The sequence below is a fragment of the Leguminivora glycinivorella genome, chromosome 5, assembly GCF_023078275.1.
Source record: "Leguminivora glycinivorella isolate SPB_JAAS2020 chromosome 5, LegGlyc_1.1, whole genome shotgun sequence".
NCBI lineage: Eukaryota > Metazoa > Arthropoda > Insecta > Lepidoptera > Tortricidae > Leguminivora > Leguminivora glycinivorella.
In genome coordinates, this window is record NC_062975.1 from 23,426,705 (window position 1) to 23,449,650 (window position 22,946).

General features: G+C 39.2%; 1 protein-coding gene across 1 annotated transcript in view; it reads left to right on the forward strand.

The window, feature by feature from the left end:
• LOC125226097 (cardioacceleratory peptide receptor-like) overlaps window positions 1-22,946 on the forward strand; it is a 143,279-nt gene that overhangs the window by 75,740 nt on the left and 44,593 nt on the right. The window contains exons 2-4 of the mRNA XM_048129956.1: window positions 11,308-11,426; window positions 16,354-16,489; window positions 20,138-20,241. Coding sequence (XP_047985913.1) covers window positions 11,334-11,426; window positions 16,354-16,489; window positions 20,138-20,241 — 333 coding nt within the window. The 5' untranslated portion in view covers window positions 11,308-11,333. The remainder of the gene's footprint in view (window positions 1-11,307; window positions 11,427-16,353; window positions 16,490-20,137; window positions 20,242-22,946) is intronic.

Here is a 22,946-nt window from a genome sequence, read left to right on the forward strand (position 1 = left end):
ATTTTGCACAAAATAGGCTCACCCTTTGATGTTGAAAATGCCGCCACTCTATAAAACAAACAGACCGCACACGAGCAGCCGACATTAAATTATATTGCACAGCGCGAAGGTCGAAAGCCGCGCCCGCACCTGGGCGTAGGTAGCGAGATCGGGTGCACGTGCGCTTACCTTTGAAATCGCCGACACGCAGGTGTCGCTGTTCGCCCTCTCTTTTCATTTATGTTTCTGTTTCAATCGGTTAGCCGTTTGCCGGCCGGCAATAAAGGTTGTTTTTTTAACCGACTTCAAAAAAAGTAGGAGGTTCTCAATTCGACTGAATGTTTTTTAGGGTTCCGTAGTCAACTAGGAATCCTTATAGTTTCCCCCTGTCTGTCTGTCTGTCCGTCCGTCCGCGGATAATCTCAGTAACCGTAAGCACTAGAAAGCTGAAATTTGGTACCAATGTATCAATCACGCCAACAAAGTGCAAAAATAAAAAATGGAAAAAAATGTTTTATTAGGGTAAAGTGGGGGCTGATTTTTTTTTTCATTCCAACCCCAACGTATGATATATTGTTGGATAGGTATTTAAAAATGAATAAGGGTTTACTTTTACTAAGATCGTTTTTAGGGTTCCGTAGTCAACTAGGAACCCTTATAGTTTCGCCATGTCTGTCTGTCCGTCCGTCCGTCCGTCCGTCCGCGGATAATCTCAGTAACCGTTAGCACTAGAAAGCTGAAATTTGGTACCAATATGTATATCAATCACGCCAACAAAGTGCAAAAATAAAAAATGGAAAAAAATGTTTTATTAGGGTACCCCCCCTACATGTAAAGTGGGGGCTGATATTTTTTTTCATTCTAACCCCAACATGTGATATATTGTTGGATAGGTATTTAAAAATGAATAAGGGTTTACTGAGATCGTTTTTTGATAATATTAATATTTTCGGAAATAATCGCTCCTAAAGAAAAAAAAGTGCGTCTAACTTTTGAACCATATGTTTAAAAAATATGAAAAAAATCACAAAAGTAGAACTTTATAAAGACTTTCTAGAAAAATTGTTTTGAACTTGATAGGTTCAGTAGTTTTTGAGAAAAATACTGAAAACTACGGAACCCTACACTGAGCGTGGCCCGACACGCTCTTGGCCGGTTTTTGATCATATTAATATTTTCGAAAATAATCGCTCCTAAAGGAAAAAAAGTGCGTCCCCCCCCCCTCTATTTTTTGAACCTTATGTTTAAAAAAATATGAAAAAAGATCAAAAAAGTAGAACTTTATAAAGACTTTCTAGGAAAATTGTTTTGAACTTGATAGGTTCAGTAGTTTTTGAGAAAAATACTGAAAACTACGGAACCCTACACTGAGCGTGGCCCGACACGCTCTTGGCCGGTTTTTGATCATATTAATATTTTCGAAAATAATCGCTCCTAAAGGAAAAAAAGTGCGTCCCCCCCCCCCCTCTATATTTTGAACCTTATGTTTAAAAAAATATGAAAAAAGATCAAAAAAGTAGAACTTTATAAAGACTTTCTAGGAAAATTGTTTTGAGAAAAATACGGAAAACTACGGAACCCTACACTGAGCGTGGACCGACACGCTCTTGGCCGGTTTTTTTGTATGTATGTTACTCGATATCTCCGAGAATCGTGGACCGATTTTCAAATTATTTTTTTTAATCGAACGGGTATAACCCCGAGATGGTCCTATTGGCACCAAGTCGGGGTCTGATGATGGGATCTTGGAGAAATCGAGGGAACTCTTCAAATGTTATAGGCACATGTAATGTTTTTAGTGTATTTTTAATAGGTACACCAATATTTACGATTGATGGTAAAAATTTTAATGTCGCTGAGCTGATGATGGAAGGTCAACTCCTCAATGGTTAGGAGTTAAAGGATAATTCTTTCACTACTGTACGTATATAATATCAATAGGAACCACTAAAATCAATAAATAAATACATTTTTCTTTAATATAAAACCGCCTTCAAAAATAAGCGCGTTACAAAACACGGAGAAACTAAAACGCAAAAAATAATAAACCTTTGAATTCAGATTTCTTATCGTATTGCAATAATCTAAACATCCAAATTATAAACAAATCAATTATTTTTGGAGTCGGGGCCAGCCTGGGTATGGTTGGGTGGGGCAAACAGGCATGAGGGATAAGAAATCTGAATTCAAAGGTTTATTATTTGCATTTTTATTTGACATTTTATAAACTGTACGAAAAAGATCCGGATATTCATGCAACTTTTCCATGGTTTCGAAATATCTGTAATGTTCGGATAATTTTCGCATAGGGTGAACCCAATATCTCCTGTGCCTCTGCATATTGAGAATTTGCAGCAAGGCAAACGCATCTTCATCATCGGACGAGGAAGACGTTTCCGCAACGAAATCAGCCTGTATAATGACGCATCGAGCCGTGTTTTCACCTCTTGTGTGTAATTTAGATTGCGTCCGCGCCCCGTCCGCGCCTCGTCCTCGCCACGCCCGCGCCACGCCACGTCCGTTGTGTTTATTTTAGACGTAAGACGCGCCCCCAGGCGGCGCGGCGCGCGCCACGCCGCCGCCACGCCGCCTGGGGCGCGTCTTACGTCCTTCCTATACAAAATGTACTGAGGAGCCGATTTTTGAATTACACTCAGGTGGCGTGGCGCGGACGTCCGTTGCGCGCCCCGAGACACGCGACGCTCTGGTGTGGCCGGTACCTTACGTCCCTAACCTATTAACCGATCCGCCGCGGTGACGCGGCCGGTGCGCGGCGCGCTCTCCCAGGCCCGCGCCCCGCGCGCTCCCCCGCCCCGCGACAGCCGCTCTACGACAACTTTGCACCCTTTTAAATTACTGACATTTACAGTTTCTTAAGCGCGACCTTCACAGTATTAATTTTGATAAAATCATGATTATAGTACACAAAAACCTGGTCTTAAGCAAAAAAATCTCAGTTACAATTTATACCTACTGAGAAATTCATGTTTATTTAAGCGTTAAAAATATATGTTTAAGATCGGTGTTAAATGTCTATATATACTTAATACAATGCAAATTGATATATATATCATGGTCACCATTTTTACCTACCTAGATATTCACATTAAATGAAAACGGTAAAAAAAAGTACACAATCAGATTTATTTTCTGTGTAATATCGCTAATAACTGATCGCATCTGAGTGCACCACAAAGTTAATCTAACAAAGTTTTCGGTTAACTATTTTGCTGTTAGCGAAAAGTGGGATAATGTACTTTATCTCATGATTTTTATAAGATATGAATACGATCGTCTTTTTTTTTATCTATGTACATAATTACTATTTGATGCTTAATAATAATACCCAATAAAATATCAAAAAGGACGAGTTATTGAATTATGTCCAGGGTACCTTACTTTTACTCCACTATAAGGTCTAGTTACCCTTCGGGTTGGAAGGTCAGATGGCAGTCGCTTTCGTAAAACTAGTGCCTACGCCAAATCTTGGGATAGTTGTCAAAGCGGACCCCAGGCTCCCATGGGCCGTGGCAAATGCCGGGATAACGCAAGAGGATGATGATATTAATATATTTCACTCATTGAGTAACGCTCTTTCGATGTAAAGTGGAAGTTTCTTAATATCAATTATTACGTAATTATCGCCTGACTAGACTCAACTTTTACACCCTGTATATTAATTAATTTTAAACTTCAGACAGTAAAAATCTTGAAAGTATTTGAGAGATGTAAAAGTTAAGTCCTATGATGAAATGGATCGTATTATTCATAATGAACGAAGTTGGAAATCATAATTTTTAACTTTCAGCTGGTCATTATACCTTTGACATTGACTTGTAAGTAAACGCTTATATAAAATTATGTTTTTTTAAAGTTCTTTGAATCTCTTTGAATCTTTAATTGTAAGTAATTTATTAAATATGACGTTACTATGACAATATTATGTGGTAATCAAGTCGACGTCGAAGGCATGGATAAATTCGCACAGATTCAGCAGGCCTCCGTGGCGCAGTTGGGAGCGAGGCTGGCTCCGGCAAAGCCAGAGGTCGCAGGTTCGAATCCTGCCGTAGGTGTGAATTTTTCCATTTCTCCTTTAAGTTAAAAATATGAAATATCGCTTGCAGACGTTTCAGCGTGATAAAAAACATTTTTTTTTATATTGGGCAGCAATGTATTGCGTGCTCCTAAGTATTTTCCATCTCGAAGACGCGAAACTAATTGTGTCGCTTAACTTCATACTGGGGTAAATCCATTCTGCTATAAAGTTGATTCTTTTTCGGATTATATATATTTTTATATTTAAGCAACCTTAAAGCAGAATGGATTTACCCGAGTTTGAAGTTAAGCGACACAATTGACAATTCGTACGTCAAGTCAGCTAACAAAAATATAATTTTCATTACGTGCTGAATTATTTTGTATAAAAAAATAAAAGTATTATTTGTAATTAAATCATATTATTATGAAAATATGTTAGTAGGGCTTATTTTATACTACGTCGGTGGCAAAGAAGCACACGGTCCGCCTGATAAAAAGCGGTCACCGTCACCTATAGACGCCCAATTCACCTATAGAAACCCATTAGATACTTGTGTGTTAAGTACACAAAAAAGGAGTGTACAAGTTCCACGGAGGAGGATACTAATAAACCTTTAAATATGAGGTAATATCAAAAATACAGCCTGTAGCTCTGGTAGCCTAGCGGTAAATACGTGCGACTTTCGTTCCGGAGGTCGCGGGTTCGAACCCCGGCTCACACCAATGAGTTTTTCGGAATTTATGTACGACGAAATGTCATTTGATATTTGCCAGTCGCTTTTCGGTGAAGGAAAACATCGTGAGGAAACCGGACTAATTCCAATAAGGTCTAGTTACCGTTCGGGTTGGGAGGTCAGGATGGCAATTGATTTCGTAAAACTAGTGCCTATGCCTGGGATTGTCAAAGCGGACCCCAATCTTGGGATTAGACGTCCGTCGTAAAACGACCGCGACCGCGACCTATCAGTGTGCACGGCTCAAGGCCACGTCCGCGTCCGTCGACCATGAGCCGTCACGACGGACGTCCGCGTAGTGTGTTCCTAGCTTGAGCCGTGGCAAATGCCGGGATAACGCCAGCCTGTATATCGGGTCGCTACAATAATGAGGAAGTTTCGGCATTCCATATAAATAAATCCTTATTACTCAAGTCTAAGGACCCTTAGTTGGAAAGTCTCAAATTGTTTTATTGACAAACAACATAATTAGATGAACAAACAATCTTAAAGAAGATCCATACTATACACCCTGTTTTTATTGAATTCCGTTAACTTTGAGGGAAGGTTCTTTAGATCAAATACAATTAATTTCTCTAAGAAACGATCGTAGTGGTCATATACATTAATATAAATCTTAAACATCCACCATATTCATATACATATGAAAGTCAACATTCCATCATAATATTTCCTACACCGGTGAATTTATCGTCAAAATAAATTTAAAACATTTTCTAGAAAATGAACTATATGAATCTTTCATTTATCGGAACTACGAATAGGTGAATTTTTCAATAAATCGCATTATTTCCTCGATATATAACCTTTATTGGACCTCCCGTGCCAACTGCGGACTAATGTTCGGAAAATGCAAATATATTGGACGCAGCTGCTGCAGACATTAAAAGTCGATTTCTAAAAAAACTGGTGAAGTTCGAGTTCGATTCGCGACTTACGGCTCAGCCACGACATTGGTCTAAGCGCGACAGCGGCGAGCGGCGGCCATACATTGAAGCGAGACACAGCGATGGGACTTTTCATTCGCACGTATGGCTGTCGCTCGCCGCTGCCGCGCTTAGACCAATGTCGTGGCTGGGCCGTTAGTATTAGGCCTGAGTGGACGCTCGAAGCGTAGCGTTCGGCGTGGCGTGCAGCGGGGCGAGCGAGCGTGCGTCCACCTATGCGTCGACTCAGGACACTTGTACGAGCTTCAATAGTTTGACATGCACGCTACACGCCCATTATGAGCGTGCACTCATATTAGGCGTGCAGCGTGCGTGGGATTTCCAATACGTGAGACGACTAAAAAAAACTATTTAGTCCGTCAGATAGATTATCAAAAAATTTGGGACACCTATCATTTCAAAAAGGAAATTCGTAATTCAACGCTAATCGCCACTCGTTTCGAAAATCCTCTTTCCCGCACTTGTATCGTACGACGTTTTTCAGTAGGTACATATGGCCCTTTTAAGTTTATGTTGAACCACTTCTCACACTAGTGCGTAAATAACCTAACCACAAAATTAAAATTTTGAAAAAACCCGCGACCGCGACATAGTGGACCGATTTTCATGAAACATGGCTAAGAACACTCCCGACTAACTCAGCTTTCAGACAAAAAAAACTAAATCAAAATCGGTTCATCCGTTCGAGAGCTACGATGCCACAGACAGACACACACACACAGACAGACAGACAGACAGACAGACAGACAGTCGGACGGACGGACGGACGGACGGACGGACGGACGGACGGACGGACGGACGGACGGACGGACGGACGGACGGACGGACGGACGGACGGACGGACGGACGGACGGACGGATGGACGGACGGACGGACGGACGGACGGACGGACGGACGGACGGACGGACGGACGGATGGACGGACGAACGGACGGACGGACGGACGGACAGACGGACAGACGGACAGACAGACAGACAGACACGTCAAACTTATAACACCCCGTCGTTTTTGCGTCGGGGGTTAAAAAGCACCATTGTTTTAACATAAAAAGGAAATATTTTATTTAACTGTGACTATTTTGATTTTCATATTTAACTTTCATTTTAAACTTTCTCTTTCTCTCTCTCTCTCTTTATTCATTTAAAGTCTTAACTTACATACTTATTATTACGGCTAGATTGTTCTCTAAAACTTAAAGAAAAATGATAGGGTTCCGTTTATCATCCTCCTCCTACGGAACCATAAGAAGCGCACCGTACGTGACTTGTAAATTTAAATTCTAGACTCCACTGAGAACCAATTGATGTGGAAAATTTAATAATACCGACTTAAGTTCACGTCGTTTTTACCCGATACGCTTTTGTTTTTATTTACTAGTTTCGTGCTCATCCAAGTGTTTTGAGATAAGGAGTCTTTAGATTCTGTTTGGATCACAGAACTATATTAAGAAATCCAAACTAAGTAATGTAACAAATTGGAAAGTGTGTGTGTCTGTTTGTTTGTCCGTCTTTCACGGCAAAACGGAGCGACGAATTGACGTGATTTTTTAAGTGGAGATAGTTGAAGGGATGTAGAGTGACATAGGCTACTTTTTGTCTCTTTCTAACGCGAGCGAAGCCGCGGGCAAAAGCTTGTGAGTTTATATAATATTTGTATAGGGGCCAAGCGTGTCATGTTTTAACTAGGTACCTAATAGTTAGGTAACTACTAGTAGTTTACCTTTGGTAAAATTTTTGATTTACTTATTCTTAAATCAACTTCACAAATACAACTTCTGCCTAAATCAAAAATTTTTGAAGTACTCTTTTTGAAGGAACAATTAAAAGCATTTTTTCTCAAACATGCAATGAAATATTGTCTTTACGTTCCTTAAAATGGGCTGGGAAGTATCGCTTTTTGGGCGCAACAACTCGAGAGGACTGTAAAGGGATTTCATATTACTTTTTAGGCCTAGGCCTGCAAAGTAACTTTTTTAAGTAAGCTGTCAGTACTGTCATGTCACTTTTTTTTTAATTTTTGTGTGACCTGGATACTTGTCACACTTGACGTTTGAGTGTATTTGTATTTTGTCACTTAATAAATAAAATATTGTCCTTCAGATCATTTTTTTTTATTTCATTGTATGTTTGAGAAAAGCACTATACATGTATACCTAAAATGCCTCGGCGTGAAAACGGATTCCCGGCCTCGTATCCTTATCCGGCCTCGCTCGCACGCTCGCTCGGCCGTATATACCCACTTGGCCGGAAATCCTCATTTTCCCGGCCTCTGATGTAATGTACTATTGTTCAGAACTTGCAAGATATGAAACGACTTTCCCTTGCACTATGATAAGGGGTTTTTCATAAAGTAGGTATTTGGGCCATTTTTTTCAAAGTTGTTCACCCCACTTTTTTTGTAACATGGGTATTCTTTTTTACGCGATTCTTACTCATGTAATGTGGTAATTAACCACTTTCATTGTTTAACAGTAACACTTTGGTTTACTGTAACATAAATGCATATTGCTTGTATCAGCGATAAAATCATATGTATATATAGGCATCTATTATTGAATAAATGGGATTATTCCAACTGAATTCGTTGCACTCTCATTCTGCTCCGCTCCAGACACCCGTAATATCCACTAATATTACATGGCGACCCTTGCCTTAACGAACCAGTAAAGAAACTTCGAATCGCGAGCTCTTTCGATCCTGATAAGAGAAAAAATGTCCCAAGATTTCTATACATTTTTCATACCTTCCATTCCGTTACCGCCATACAAAATGTATGAAAAAATGGTAACGGAATGGGAAAAATCCTTGGGACACTTTTTTAAAGTTCTCAAACTCATTCTAAATAATTTTTATTTTTTTTAAAGTTCTCACTCATTTAAAGTTCTCTAAGTTCGACAACGCATAAGTGGCTCCCCTGATGTTGCTAATATCCATGGGCTGTCATGACTGTTTCCCATCAGGCGGCTATTCTGCTGCCGATTATAAAAAAAATCTTAATCAAAATCGAGTAGGTATCTATCTTAACCGATAGTTTTTCACCAACCTTCCAGACGTATAAAATCAGGTGTGAACTTTAAGCAAACTTCATTTACTTACGTGCCATAGATTGTCACCGGCGAATGGTCGATCCCGACGTCTGATAACGCTCGAGGGTCTCATCTCATCTGTGAAAACCGATTCCGATTTAGAAATTTGTCATACTTTTAACCTGGTTTTGATACGAAGTTGGTAATTGACTTTTTGAGTGGCTTAGTTTTTGCAGAACTTTATTTGAATGTGAAATTAGATTATAATAATTGTTACTTTGCTTACGTACCGCGAAAATAAAACAATACATGTTAGTAAATGAGTATTATAGCTTGTATCTTTAGATAGGTATTTAATTAAATAAATGTAAACACTTGACGGTAAATGAAAACATCACTCGACCCAATAAGAAGGTTATTTAACAGGTCGCTCAGTGACAGATCCACTTGTGTCGCTTAACTTCAAACCTGGGTAAATCCATTCTGCTTTAAGGTTAAATATATTAAAAAAAAAATATGATCTGAAAGATAATCAACCTTATAGCAGAATGGATTTACCCAGTTTTGAAGTTAAGCGACACACTTGGTTTTGTATTTGATTTGATAACCGATAAAATGTTGCAACTACACATAAATGTACAAATTATTAGTTTACCTTTTTTAAAAATTAAATTATTCTCTCATAGATAATATTATAATTTGTATTTTTTTTAAGTAGTCCCACTACTATTATACTATAATTATGTAAACATAAATTATTTTATCCGTCCAGCTCAGATAATTATTAAGAAAATAATTATAGCATCCAACAATAATACAAAACTCGACACGTGTTTCGTAATAGGAATCCTCAGGAGATGTTGGAGATGACGGCCTGACGTCCCACGACTGATTTCAATCAAACGGGGCCGCTGTGGGTTGAATCGGTATATAAAAGAATATTACTAACGAGAGTAAGTTAAATCGCGACGGCTTGCCGAAGCGATATAAAGACTCGAGTTAGTAATATTCATACTCCCCGAGTAACATACAATGTTTTTCATCACACTCGCAATGTAAAAAATATGTAAATATATGTAAAAAAGTTAAGTACGGTACAAGAAATTTCATTATTCCCTTGAGAGAACGATTTTTCTATAACTCACGCTCCGCCTGCGTGCAATTGCACATTTAAAGTGCGGATGTGATGAAAAATATATTATTACCAAGTCTTTAATTAGACAGTTCTTGAGTACAGTCAGGGTATTCAAATATAGATTCCCAAAGTGCTAAAAGTTTTGTATACACGACTATTTAATTGCTTTTACATACGTTAAGGTTGATATATATTTTTAGCACTTAGTCTGTATCTATATTTCATAGCTTGACTGGACATTTTTTTTAGTTTGATTATGTTTATATAGTTATGTTTTTATTTAGACTACTTCCAATAAGGTCTAGTTACCCTTCGGGTTGGAAGGTCAGATGGCAGTCGCTTTCGTAAAACTAGTGCCTACGCAAAAACTTGGAATTGCTCCCATGAGCCGTGGCAAATGCGGGGATAACGCAAGAAGGATGATGAATTATGTTTATATTATACAGTTTCTAGAACATATAATAAAACTTAAGCCGTTTCATTAAAAAAATCTGCAAAATCTATCGTCACACGTCATTAATTTAGTCGCAGATGCGACTTCTCATTTACTACAAAAGTGTCATTTTTCTCAAGAAATATATCATAATTTGTTCATCAAATATATTTTCTTCAAAGAGGTCTTGACAAGTTAGCTTAGGGCTTCATCTATCTCGAAATTGATGTTACTTTATGAGAGAAACTTGAAGCCCGATTCATTATTTAGCTGTCATTTTACTAGAATCCATTTAATTGTTATTACGGCTTTTCTAAATCGGTTAAGAAATTATTGAGTAATAAAAATATCCGCTGAAGTAAGATTATAAAATTAACGTCTTAAGCAAATTACTTTAATAATAATATTGCTTTTACATAAAAAGGGGAAACTGTTTCATAATAGTCTGTATGGATAAAAACTCAATCTTTCTAGAGGGTTTTATTGAGATAAATATAATATAACCTAACCACAAAATTAAAATTTTTAAAAAAACCCCCGACCGCGACATAGTATGCCGCTTTTCATGAAACATGGCTAAGAACACTCCCGACTAACTCAGCTTTCAAACAAAAAAAATCGATATCGGTTCATCCGTTCGGGAGCTACGATGCCACAGACAGACACACACACAGACAGACAGACAAACATACAAAAACAGACAGACAGACAGACAGACAGAAAGACACGTCAAACTTATAACACCCCGTCGTTTTTGCGTCGGGGGTTAAAAACAAAAATCAATTTCAAATTTATAACAATTAGTATATTCAAATCAGACTATCACGACCTCTGCTCCGATACTACATTGACAATGCCGTCCTTGAAACTTCGGTGATTGATAGTTTCTAATTTTAAGTAAAATCCCTGGATTGACGGGCGTATCAAAACCGTACCAAATTATAAAATTTGAATAAATCTCTTTATGTTCTGTGTTGTGTTAATAATGTTAGTCTAATAAGCACGCCTTGTTGCAGATACACTGACAAGATGTGACATCGCCATGGAGGAGTGGGATTGTACGGAATGCGCCTTCAATGGCTCGGTCAACAATGGCACCAATGTCACGTTTATCAACAAATTCTATTTCTATCAGGTAAGTTCATAAAATTAATTCATCCTATAAAACGGTGGTCACACCTAAGTAACATCACAGAATTATAATACTTAGTACAAGTACAGAAGGCCCACTGCTTTGATGTTCATGAAAGGCCGCCTTTTTAATTGCCTACAAAATTCTTACAAAGAAACGAGCCGCACGTGTGCGGCGTCCGGTGATAGGGTAGCCTAGCCTAGGGATTAAAACGAATTAATACTCAGATAAATGTTATACTATTATATTCAAGTCTTGGGTAATTTCTAGGTATATAATATAGTATATTTATATATTTTGTTTAAGTTCCAACATCACAAACCTTATTGAATTTTTCTCTGGGACTTAATCAATAGTAGATCTGTGTAAGAATGTCCTATGGTATTTATTTTATTCGTGATGTCTATATAACTAAGCATTATTAGCCATTCCACACGCGGGCATCGCATATGAACCTTAAAAAAATCTCGACGAAAAGTAACAATAGAAAGTGCAAACGTGCGCTCCGTGACAACGCGCGCCACCCCTTGATTAGGCCGATGCTGGATAAGGTGGACGCACGCTCGCCCGCCACGCTCCACGCCCCGCCGAACGCTCTGCTCCGAACGTCCACTCAGGCCTTACGAGTACCTTATCTTAGTGTAACGGCCCAGCCACGACATTGGTCTAAGCGCGACAGCGGTGAGCGGCAGCCATACGTGCGAATGAAAAGTCCCATCGCTGTGTCTCGCTCCAATGTATGGCCGCCGCTCACCGCTGTCGCGCTTAGACCAATGTCGTGGCTGGGCCGTAAAGCCTGAGTGCACGCTCATATTGGGCGATCGAAATATCATTTGATATTTGCCAGTGGCTTTTCGGTGAAGGAAAACATCGTACGGAAACCGGACTAATCCCAATATAGCCTAGTTACCATTCGAGTAGGAAGGTCAGATAACAATCGCTTTCGTAAAACTAGTGTCTACGCCAAATCCTGGAATAAGTTATCAAAACGAACCTCAAGCTCTTCAACTGTAGCAAATGCCGGGACAACGCAAGGAGGATAAAGCTCATATAAGTGTCCTGAGTCGACGCTGCATAGAATTTTCGCACGTTTGCCCGGCCCGCTGCACGCTCCACCGAACGCTCCGCTCCTACCGTCCACTCAGGCCTTACACAGTGCTTGTAACTCACTCAAAAACTCATCAGTAACAGTTGCTTATTTATATTCTTTATACGCCTCTGGAAACATGCGTAAGCCTCGTTCAGACCCAGTTAAGTATACATTACGCGCCAGTGATTAAGCCACGAGGATTATACACGGTGACATGAGGAAACCGAATAATATTAACATTCGTGTTAAATTTACTTAAAAAATAAACAACTTAATTATTCCTTAGTACGAAATGTTATTTTGGGGTGCTATGAAAATGACGACATTATGGGGTAATCTAACTATCCTGGTTGACAGATATCTAAAAGTGACAAGTATCAAACAAAAACAATACTTAATACTTACCTACTTACTTTGTTGGCGCGACGACCCAAAGTGAGTCTTGGCCTCCAACACAAGAGCACGCCACTTACGCGGTCCAGAGCGACATCACGCCAGCCCTCGCCGACGCCGACTTCACGGAGATCTGCCTCTACTCTATCTGTCCAACGATATTTAAGACAAAAAATGATCGAAAGCAACTTAAAATGTAAAACAATTTTTTTGGAAAATGAACTATGTATTTTATTTTTCTACCTATTTTTTATTTTTACCTCTGAAATATGTGACTCTTTCGGTTTTCTCATGTAACACCGTGTATATTAGCCAGACAGCCTAGTATAAGTAATGATATCTAATATGGAGCTTAACGATGAATAATAATTGAGGGATTAAAACGACAAAATAATTTTGTCACGTCGCAACTTAGGCATAATTATATATGCTTTTGAAGGCACATCATTTATTTAAAGGCGGGATAGTATGTAAGAGGTAATATTCTGTGGGAGGTAAAATAAATCCTAATTTAAATACAAGCGGTCCTCACTTTAAGTATTTAATTAACCATGTAGTATTTACAGTTTTATATCATTTATATTCCTATCCTATCATTTTAACTAGAAGTCCTCCATCCTTTTTTAAACGTTTTATAGTACTTAGTCGTTTAAAAATTATACATTTTTAGACATTATTTTTCAACAAAGCAGTAAGAACGTTCAACTACCATTTTTTAAATAGAAAAAGCATATTCTTTTTTAACCGACTTCAAAAAAGGAGGAGGTTCTCAATTCGACTGAATGTTTTTTTTTTTTTTTTTGTATGTATGTTACTCGATATCTCCGAGAATCGTGGACCGATTTTCAAAATTTTTTTTTTGATCGAACCGGTATAACCCCGAGATGGTCCCATTGGCACCAAGTCAGGGTCTGATGATGGGATCCTGGAGAAATCGAGGGAACTCTTCAAATGTTATAGGCACATGTAATGTTTTTAGTCTATTTTTCAAAGGTACACCAGTATTTACGTCTGATGGTAATAATTTTATGTGGCTGAGCTGATGATGGAAGGTCAACTCCTCAATGGTTAGGAGTTTAAGGATAATTCTTTCACTACTGTACATGTATTCGGACTGATACATATAATATCACTAGGAACCACTAAAAATCAACTGAGCTGATGATGGAAGGTCAACTCCTCAATGGTTAGGAGTTAAAGGATAATTCTTTCACTACTGTACATGTATTCGGACTGATACATATAATATCACTAGGAACCACTAAAAATCAATAAATAAATAAACTTTTTAACAAAAAATAAAACCGCCTTCAAAAATAAGCGCGTTACAAAACACGGAGAAACTAAAAAGCCAAAAATAATAAACCTTTCAATTCAGATTTCTTATCGTATTGCAATCAGCTAAACATCCAAATTATAAACAAATCAATTATTTTTGGAGTCGGTACCAGCCTGTGTATGGTTGGGTGGGGCAAACAGGCAATAGCAAGGCGACGAACAGGTCTGGTACCGACTACAAAAATAATTGATTTGTTTATAATTTGGATGTTTAGCTGATTGCAATACGATAAGAAATCTGAATTGAAAGGTTTATTATTTTTGGCTTTTTAGTTTCTCCGTGTTTTGTAACGCGCTTATTTTTGAAGGCGGTTTTATTTTTTAACAGAAAACTCGTCTCATCTAAGTCATTTTCCACAATATTTTAGTCACGTTCTTCAAACCAAACTAAAAATCACATCTCATGAAAGCCGCGTTTACCTTTAGGCTTTTCTAGTACTTACCCATCTATTCGGTAGCTTTACACAAAAGGTCCTAAGCGCCTGGCTTGGCTGAAGAAGTTAGGTCCTTTTTAAATCAGTCTATCTTTGAATTGGCCACACGGGTATCCTTTATCCTTTATTAGTCCTTTATTAGTTTGGGTCTTCATTTACCTATGAAGGGAATTCTATCGGTGTTGCTGAGGTAATATTGAGTGTCGGCTTACAGGGAGAATGTCCAGCGTTGGACAGTCCGTAACTCCATAGTATCAAATTAAATACCGGACAAAATATAAAGCTTCATAATTTGATACTTATACATGGTGCTCGTGAACATTGCGAGAGATTATAACCACGCATGTCTGAGACCAAAAGAAAGTTTTTTTTTAAATACAGCATAGGAAATTTTGCCAAAAATTTTTTTTTGTATTTTTGAATGTATTTTCACATAAAAAGTAAATGTTATTCATAAAACTGGCACTTAAAAAGAGTTTAACGTTTATTTTTCTAAAAACCTCACCTTTGAAAGGTTTTATTTGTCACTTTTTGACTTCTATCAATGAGGATAGTGAGACTATTCTCCATAATGACATCAACACCGTTAAAAAAGCCTTTTGTATTAAGCAACAAAAAAAAAAGTATATTTTTTTCAATTGGTAATAACTTTGAAACCAGACGAAATCCAAAAAAGTTTATATGACATTTTAGTCTTAAAATGAGATCAGGAATATGCTATTAAAATCTCTTGCAATGCTCACGAACACCGTGTATAGTTAGCAACAGTAGTGGATGAAACGTCGCACTAAAAGTATCTGATAAACTAAATATTTTTTTCAAAATGTAGACAAATCAGGTGCCGTAGCCGAAATGCATCGCATTTCTATGACGCGAAACAAAAACGAAACGCTGCGAAAGGTAGTCTGGCTCTGTCCCGCGAATACGCAAGAGCGATAGAGATAGATATCTACGACCGTTTCGTTTCGTGAGCGTTTGTGCCATTCGGTTACACTACCCTGTGCAGTTAATGGTCAGAAGTGTGATTGTCTAATATACAATAGATTCACGTATATTTCTGATTCATCATCGTCCTTGCGTTATCCCGGCATTTGCCACGGCTCATGGGAGCCTGGGGTCCGCTGTGACAACTAATCCCAAGATTTGGCGTAGGCCTTGACCTTCCAACCTCAAGGGTAACTAGGCCTTATCGGAATTAGTCCGGTTTCCTCACGATGTTTTCCTTCACCGAAAAGCGACTGGCAGATATCAAATGACATTTCGACCATACATTCCGAAAAACTCATTGGTACGAGCCGGGGTTCGAACCCGCGACCTCCGGATTGAAAGCCGCACTGTTACCGTTAGGCCACCAGCGCTTCTCTAGGCCACCAGCGCAAGTAGGCTGCCGGAGGTGTGAATTTTTAAATCTTTCCTTTGAAATTAAACTATGGAAACGGATTAAATCGCGTATAATGAACCCCCGTCACCCGTTGACCACGAACGCTGTAAAGTGTTCGAAACGTCGGGATGAATTTTAAATTCATTATACGCGATTTAATCCGTTTCCGTAGTTTTATTTCATGAGTAACTATCGCGGTAACCGAAGACAATCCTTCCTTTGATTTAAAAATATGTATGATCGCTCGCAGACGTTTCTGCATGATAAATAAGAATCATATTTTTTTTGTTTCAGACTGCACAAGTGGCCGTCCTCTGGATCCTGCTAGTGGCGATAGTGGCCGGCAACGCCACGGTGGTTCTCGCCCTCCTGCTCACTAAGTCCAGAAAGAGCAGGATGAACTTCTTCATCATGCAGCTTGCTATAGCTGGTAAGTTCATAATCATTATCCTTACCATCATGACATATATGGCCTATTTACAAAACAAGGTGGTGCAGTGTCACCTAGCTGTATGCATTGAGTTCAACATTATCAAATATCAAATATTTAATAATTCTATGAATTAATTTGTGAATGATAATGTGTACCAACCTATATTTCTGACGATCATAATATGTATTCATTTTAATATTCGGTTGTAATAAAAAACATGTAATACTTATTAAGAAATAAATGAATCTGAATCTCAGATCTGAATCTGATTGCTGTTTCTATAGCTGCTGGTAAAAATAGTTACTGGCCACGCCATGTTATTTTTTGGTCTCTTACTTTAAAAATCTAGCAGGACGGACATTTTTTATAATGCAGCTGGCTATTGCTGGTAAGTTCACAAAGAAAGTGATTACAGTCTCCCCCCAATTTAGAACATAAGGGAGAGGCGTATAGGAGTTCACGCGACGGCTAGACTCCGCAAACTGAATCCGTATGTCGGCGAGACTGGAAGGAATGTCTCCACGAGGTTGTCGGAACACATACGAAGCGTGAAGAACATGGACACCAGGAATTCCGCAGTGGCAGAGCACGCGTACGATACCGGCGCGTCCCATTTTATACGCTTCGATAGAGCAAGGTTGTTGGTACGGGAGAAATGTTTTGTACCACGCAAAGTTCTCGAGCCCATTGAAATCGGACGCCGCCCTAATTTCAATCGGGACGGAGGCTGGATGTTGCCACCAGCATGGAAACCGGTTATACCTAATGTGAAGCAGAAAATGTGTTTTGACAATCGTGTGGACACAGTGAGTGCAGTGTGCTTACCTCCATCGGTCGACACAGCCGCGCTACCAGAACTCTACACAACAACTACAGCAGCAGACTGCTCTGCGCCCCCCTCCCCCGTCCTATCAGCGCGCGCGCAGCGGGCGGAGCGGCGAGCGGCGCGTTCAGTTTGCGGAATCTAGCCGTCGCGTATACGCCTGAAGAGGGGCCTCCAAATTGGCCCGAAACATGTCGCAGCAATAGCGATATAATAACGTGAGTACAACCGTATTTCAATTAATTATTTGAATATGTCTCACGGAAGTTTAACGTGTATAAGGGAGAGGGGCTGCGATCCTCGTTCTGGGTCGTATCTGGTCCAACAGGTCTCCATTGCCGTCCAGCGAGGTAATGCAGCGGGAATAATGGGGACTTTTGAGCCAGGTACGATCCAGGGAGGAATATTTTAGTTTTAGTGTATGACCTACCTGATTTATATTGATTTAATTTAATTTTACATTTTAATTTAATTTGATTGTATATATTATAAATTGATTTCGAACATTCATGGCATGTTAACAAAAGAAGGTGTCCTCTCTGTCTGGATTGACTTCAACATTGATTACTGCTTCTATGGCTGCTAGTAGCTATAATTGCTGGCAACGCCTCTTCTTGGTCTCTTACTTTAAAAATCCAGGAATAACACAAACAAAGGTGTTACAGCTGGACCGCTTCCATGAGTGGACAGGGCGCCCGGGGCCACGGCTTGCATTTTGCGGTTTCCAGCCGAAAGCAATGTTTGCGTTATTTTTTCCCCTCTCCAAAGAGTGTGTCCAATCAATCTCCATGGTCTTATACTGTGCCAAAGCCTTCTAAAGCCAGTGTACTTACAGTTAAGTTTAATTGTTAGAATCCCTCGAATTAGACTTTTTCCTTAAGTAGGTACTGAACTTTTATTCTCGCGTGTAAGGTTTGGATCGGATTCAGATTTCAACAGTATTACTGTATAAATATAAAAAAAAAACAAGGAATTATTCCAATATTTCTTTTTTCACTACCCCTTTCCTCCCGTGGTCGTAGGAGTCGACTGTGGGATATGGGTTAAATTGCAGCGTATTGAGAGGTCAACCTTTCTCTGCAATGTCACAATTTTGTATACTTTCGACCCCTTGATTGCAAAGAGTGGCACTTGAGCACCCCTATTATGGGTTACAGGCTTGTTTGTAGATATAATATGTATTAAATTTCTGTCTTGAGCAACAATTTCGGCCATAACTCGGCCCAGTCATGTTTCAGTCTTCTGACAATCCAGCCCTTTAGAAAACGTAAAAAGATCATTTTAACACATTTACCTATCTATAGTAATTTTGCCATTTGTGCATTTTCACGAAAAAAGATTCAAAAACTTTTTTTTTCTAAAATAGGTAAATTTTATGTTTTTCCTACTCAGAATCACCAGCCCTTTCCATCCTACTTAGGCGAAAAACAGCGTCCCAAATTAAATTTTTCCACTTTGTTACTATTTTTCAAACACTTTTTACAGCAGTTACAAAGTGGAAAGTATGCAAAATAATAGAAAATTTTGGGACCATTTTTTTGTCTCTTGTTTTTTATCCTAGATCGAAAGGGCTCGTAATTTTGAGTAGGAAAAAGATAAAATTTACCTACCTTAGGAAAAAAAAAATTGTGATTGTTCTCGCGAAAATGCAATTTAATGCAGTAATGCAGCCGGCTACAGGAGCACGACTTTTTACTACTATTCGAAATGCAAAAGGTAAAAGGTTTTCAGCCAGATATTTGACATTTGGATCAGCAGCTACTCATACTACTCATACTCATAGTGTTGTGTTCCTGCCGGCGAGTAAGGCTGCCAGAGCTCAACGAGGGTGCGGTGTGCTGATGACGGGAGGACTTACGGAACTGACTTTTTCCGTCTAGAGTCGTTCAGTCCAGTTATATTCCATGACATTTGCCACCGACGTAGTATAAAAAAAAAGCAGCAGTGCTATATTCAACCAAAAATGCTGTTGCAGTCTAAATCCGGTGGGTACCTTAAGAGGTTTTCCTGTAGAAAGTTTTATTCTCCCGAGTGAGGTTTGGGCGAGCGTGACAAGATTAACAATTTGGATGCAAAGTGTTTTGTCCAGTTGTTTTTGTGCAAATGAGGCGAAAGTTGAGTTTTTATAATATTATCATTACATTTTTAAGAGAATTTCATAATGTACGAGTAACTGGAAGTAAATAAATATTGTAGTTATTTATTTCAGTACAGATGGTGAGTTTTACCCGCACTAGTACGCAAAGTGGTCATTTTTTGTAAGGTCGAAACTTCAGACTAGGGCCAATCCATCTGCACTGAAAAACGTCGTACGATACAAGTGCAAAAAGGAAATTCGTATATTGTGTCGATTTAAAACATTCCCTTCGGGCGCGTTTTTAACCCCCGACGCAAAAACGACGGGGTGTTATAAGTTTGACGTATCTGTCTGTCGGTCCGTCTGTCTGTCTGTTTGTCTGTCTGTCTGTGTGTGTGTCTGTCTGTGGCATCGTAGCTCCCGAATGGATGAACCTATTTAGATTTAGTTTTTTTGTCTGAAAGCTGACTTAGTCGGGAGTGTTCTTAGCTATGTTTCATAAAAATCGGTCTACTATATCGCGGTCGGGGGTTTTTTCAAAATTTTGATTTTGTTGTTAAGTTATTATTTATCGCCACTCATTTCGACCTTCCTCTTTGCCGTAACGTAATATTTATGTGACTGGTGCATAATGAAAGGCAATTAAAACACGAGTGTCGTTTTATGAATTGAGCCGAAAGGCGAGTATGCCCGAAGTTAATTTTAGCGACTTTTTCCTGTCTGTAACCAATCATTTTTGTTCCAGATTTATGGGTGGGCCTAATAAGCGTGTTGCCAGACCTGGTGCAGAGGATGACCATCTCGTGGCTGGCGGGCTCGGTGGCTTGCAAACTGGTCAAATATTTACAGGTGAATCACATTTTATACTTCTGTGAGAAAGACTCAATCGCGTATAACTTTTATAACTAACCTTTGACGTTTCAAGGTCGGCATTGTCCTATGATCTTGGAGCAGATTGATCTATTATCTGATCAGGGTTCGTAGCCAAATGCACAAATGCTCACGAAACACTCACGATAATATCTCTTTCAGTATTCAGTATTCAGTTCTTTATTTGCTAATATAGACACGAAAGCCATGCAAATACAATTATACATTATAAATAGTCAACAATAAAAAGGTAAGTAACAAAACAATAACAACAAACAAAGAGATAATGAAATAATAATTTAATAAAATTTCGTAGCTATCAAGAGCCAGATTGCATTTCTGCGGCGTATGGCGTCGCAGAAATGCCATTCGGCTACGGAGTCAGAGTACGTAGCCAAATGCACAAACGCTTATGATAAAGTTGTTATCTATCTCCACCGCTCTTCCGTATTAGCGCGACAGAGCCAGACTGCGTTTCGTTCGGCGTCTAGCGTCAACGATTGTCATTGGGCTAGGGGACAATGCCGTCCTTAGAAACGTTTTCAAGCATTCGGCTCGGCGTGCAGCGGGGTGGGCTCGCCCGCGCGTACGCTACGCAGCGTCGACTCAGGACACTTGTATGAGCTTCAATTGTTTGATATGCACGCCCCGCTCCGCTGCACGCCCATAATGAGCGTGCACTCAGGCCTTATAACGTGTGTGTTTACTTAAAATATTAAACGTGTATACGTTTTAAGTAGTCAAATAGAAGCGCTGGTGGGCGTTTTCCAAATTAAATCTCGAATATCGAATTTCACCAGATACGGACGTGTTTGGACTCATTCTTCTCAGAATAACGAGCTGATTCGATCCCGATGATAAACAAATGTGTCCCAAATTTTCCATACAAAATTCGAGCTTCCAATACGCCACGCTCGTAGTAAGTTCATAATAAAATCGTGACGTAAAAAACAAAAATAGGACACATTTTTTTATCGTCGGGATCGAATCAGCTCGTGATTCTGAGAAGAATGAGCCCAGACACGTCCAGATCTGGTGAAATTCGATTTTCGATATTTATTTTGGAAAATGCCCTGGTAGCCTAGCGGTAAGTGCGTGCAACTTTCGTTCTGGAGGTCGTGGGTTCGGACCCCGGCTCGCACCAATGAGTTTTTCACTTCTGTGCAAAATGTCATTTTATATTTGCCAGTCGCTTTTCGGTGAAGGAAAACATCGTGAGGAAACCGGACTAATTCCAATAAGGTCTAGTTACCAGTAGTTGGCAGTCGCTTTTGTAAAACTAGTGCCTACGCCCAATGTTGGGATTAGTTGTCAAAGCGGACCCCAGGCTCCCGTGAGCCGTGGCAAATGCCGGGATAACGCAAGGAGGATGATGATGTTTTAAGTAGTCAAATGTAACATAATCATAGCTACTTACTTCCCAGAAATCAGACTCACAAGTTAACTTTTCTGTTAACAATCACAAAGGAAAATTGAAATTATATAACAAACAGACTTAGTTGAATGAAATTGAAATACTAAATACAAATACGAACTTATTGCATTCCGCGAAAATCCGCTAAACATACAAAGGTCGTATTGTACAGTTGCGACAAATTAAAATATATTTTTGAAATAACACTAGGGAAACGGATTAAATCGAGTATAATGAATTTACAATTCATCCCGACGTGACCACCCACCCGTTGACCACGAACGCTGTAAAGTGTTCGAAACGTCGGGATGAATTGTAAATTCATTAAGTATACGCGATTTAATCCATTTCCATAATTTTATATCATGAGTAACTATCGCGGTAACCGAAGAAAATATATTTTTCAGTACAGATCTTATTTTTTACGCACGAGATGCGAGATGTGCACACAAGCATTATATGACAGGTCGAAACTTGGAGGGCCATCTGTACTGTAAAAACGTCGTTCGATACACGTGCGAAGAGGAAATTCGTCTAAAAATTCGTGTCGATTTAAAACCGTTCCCTTCGGTCGAAATGTTTTAATCTATCGCCACTCGTTTAGAACTTCCTCTTTTACGCAAACATATCGAAATGTACTATTTTATTAAATCTTATGACCAAGGCTCTTAGAGACGAAAATGTGCACACATAGATATTTGTGTTGCTGTACGAAACTCAAATTTAGACTCCAAATTTAATCAGTTTCTAAAATAATATATTTGTTTGTACCGTTGTCAAGCAAAGGCATTTGAAACAGAAACGTAACGACGCTTTAACAGGGTTTTCGAAGAACTTCTAATTCGACTTCCAACTGATAGCGTTAAACGCGTTAAACGCGGCGGGGCGTGAAGCGGGCCGGGTGAGCGTACTCCCCTATGCGTCCTATAGCGTCGACTCCGAACACTTGTACGAACTTCAATTGTTTGATATACACGTCGCACGCCCCGCTCCGCTGCACGCCTAATATAAGCATGCACTCAGGCCTTACACTAATGGAACACGCGGGCCATTTTTTTTCAAAGTTGTCCACCCCACTTTTTTTGTAACATGGGTATTTTTTACGCGAGTATGAATATACTCAGAATCGAGAGCTCTTTCGATCCTGGTAGGAGAAAAAAAATGTCCCATTATTTCCATACATTTTTTCGACCCTTCCATTCACCAAAGCTGTTCAATCTATACATGAACGAGCTAATCGAGGGACTCAGCAGTACTTATGTCGGATGTC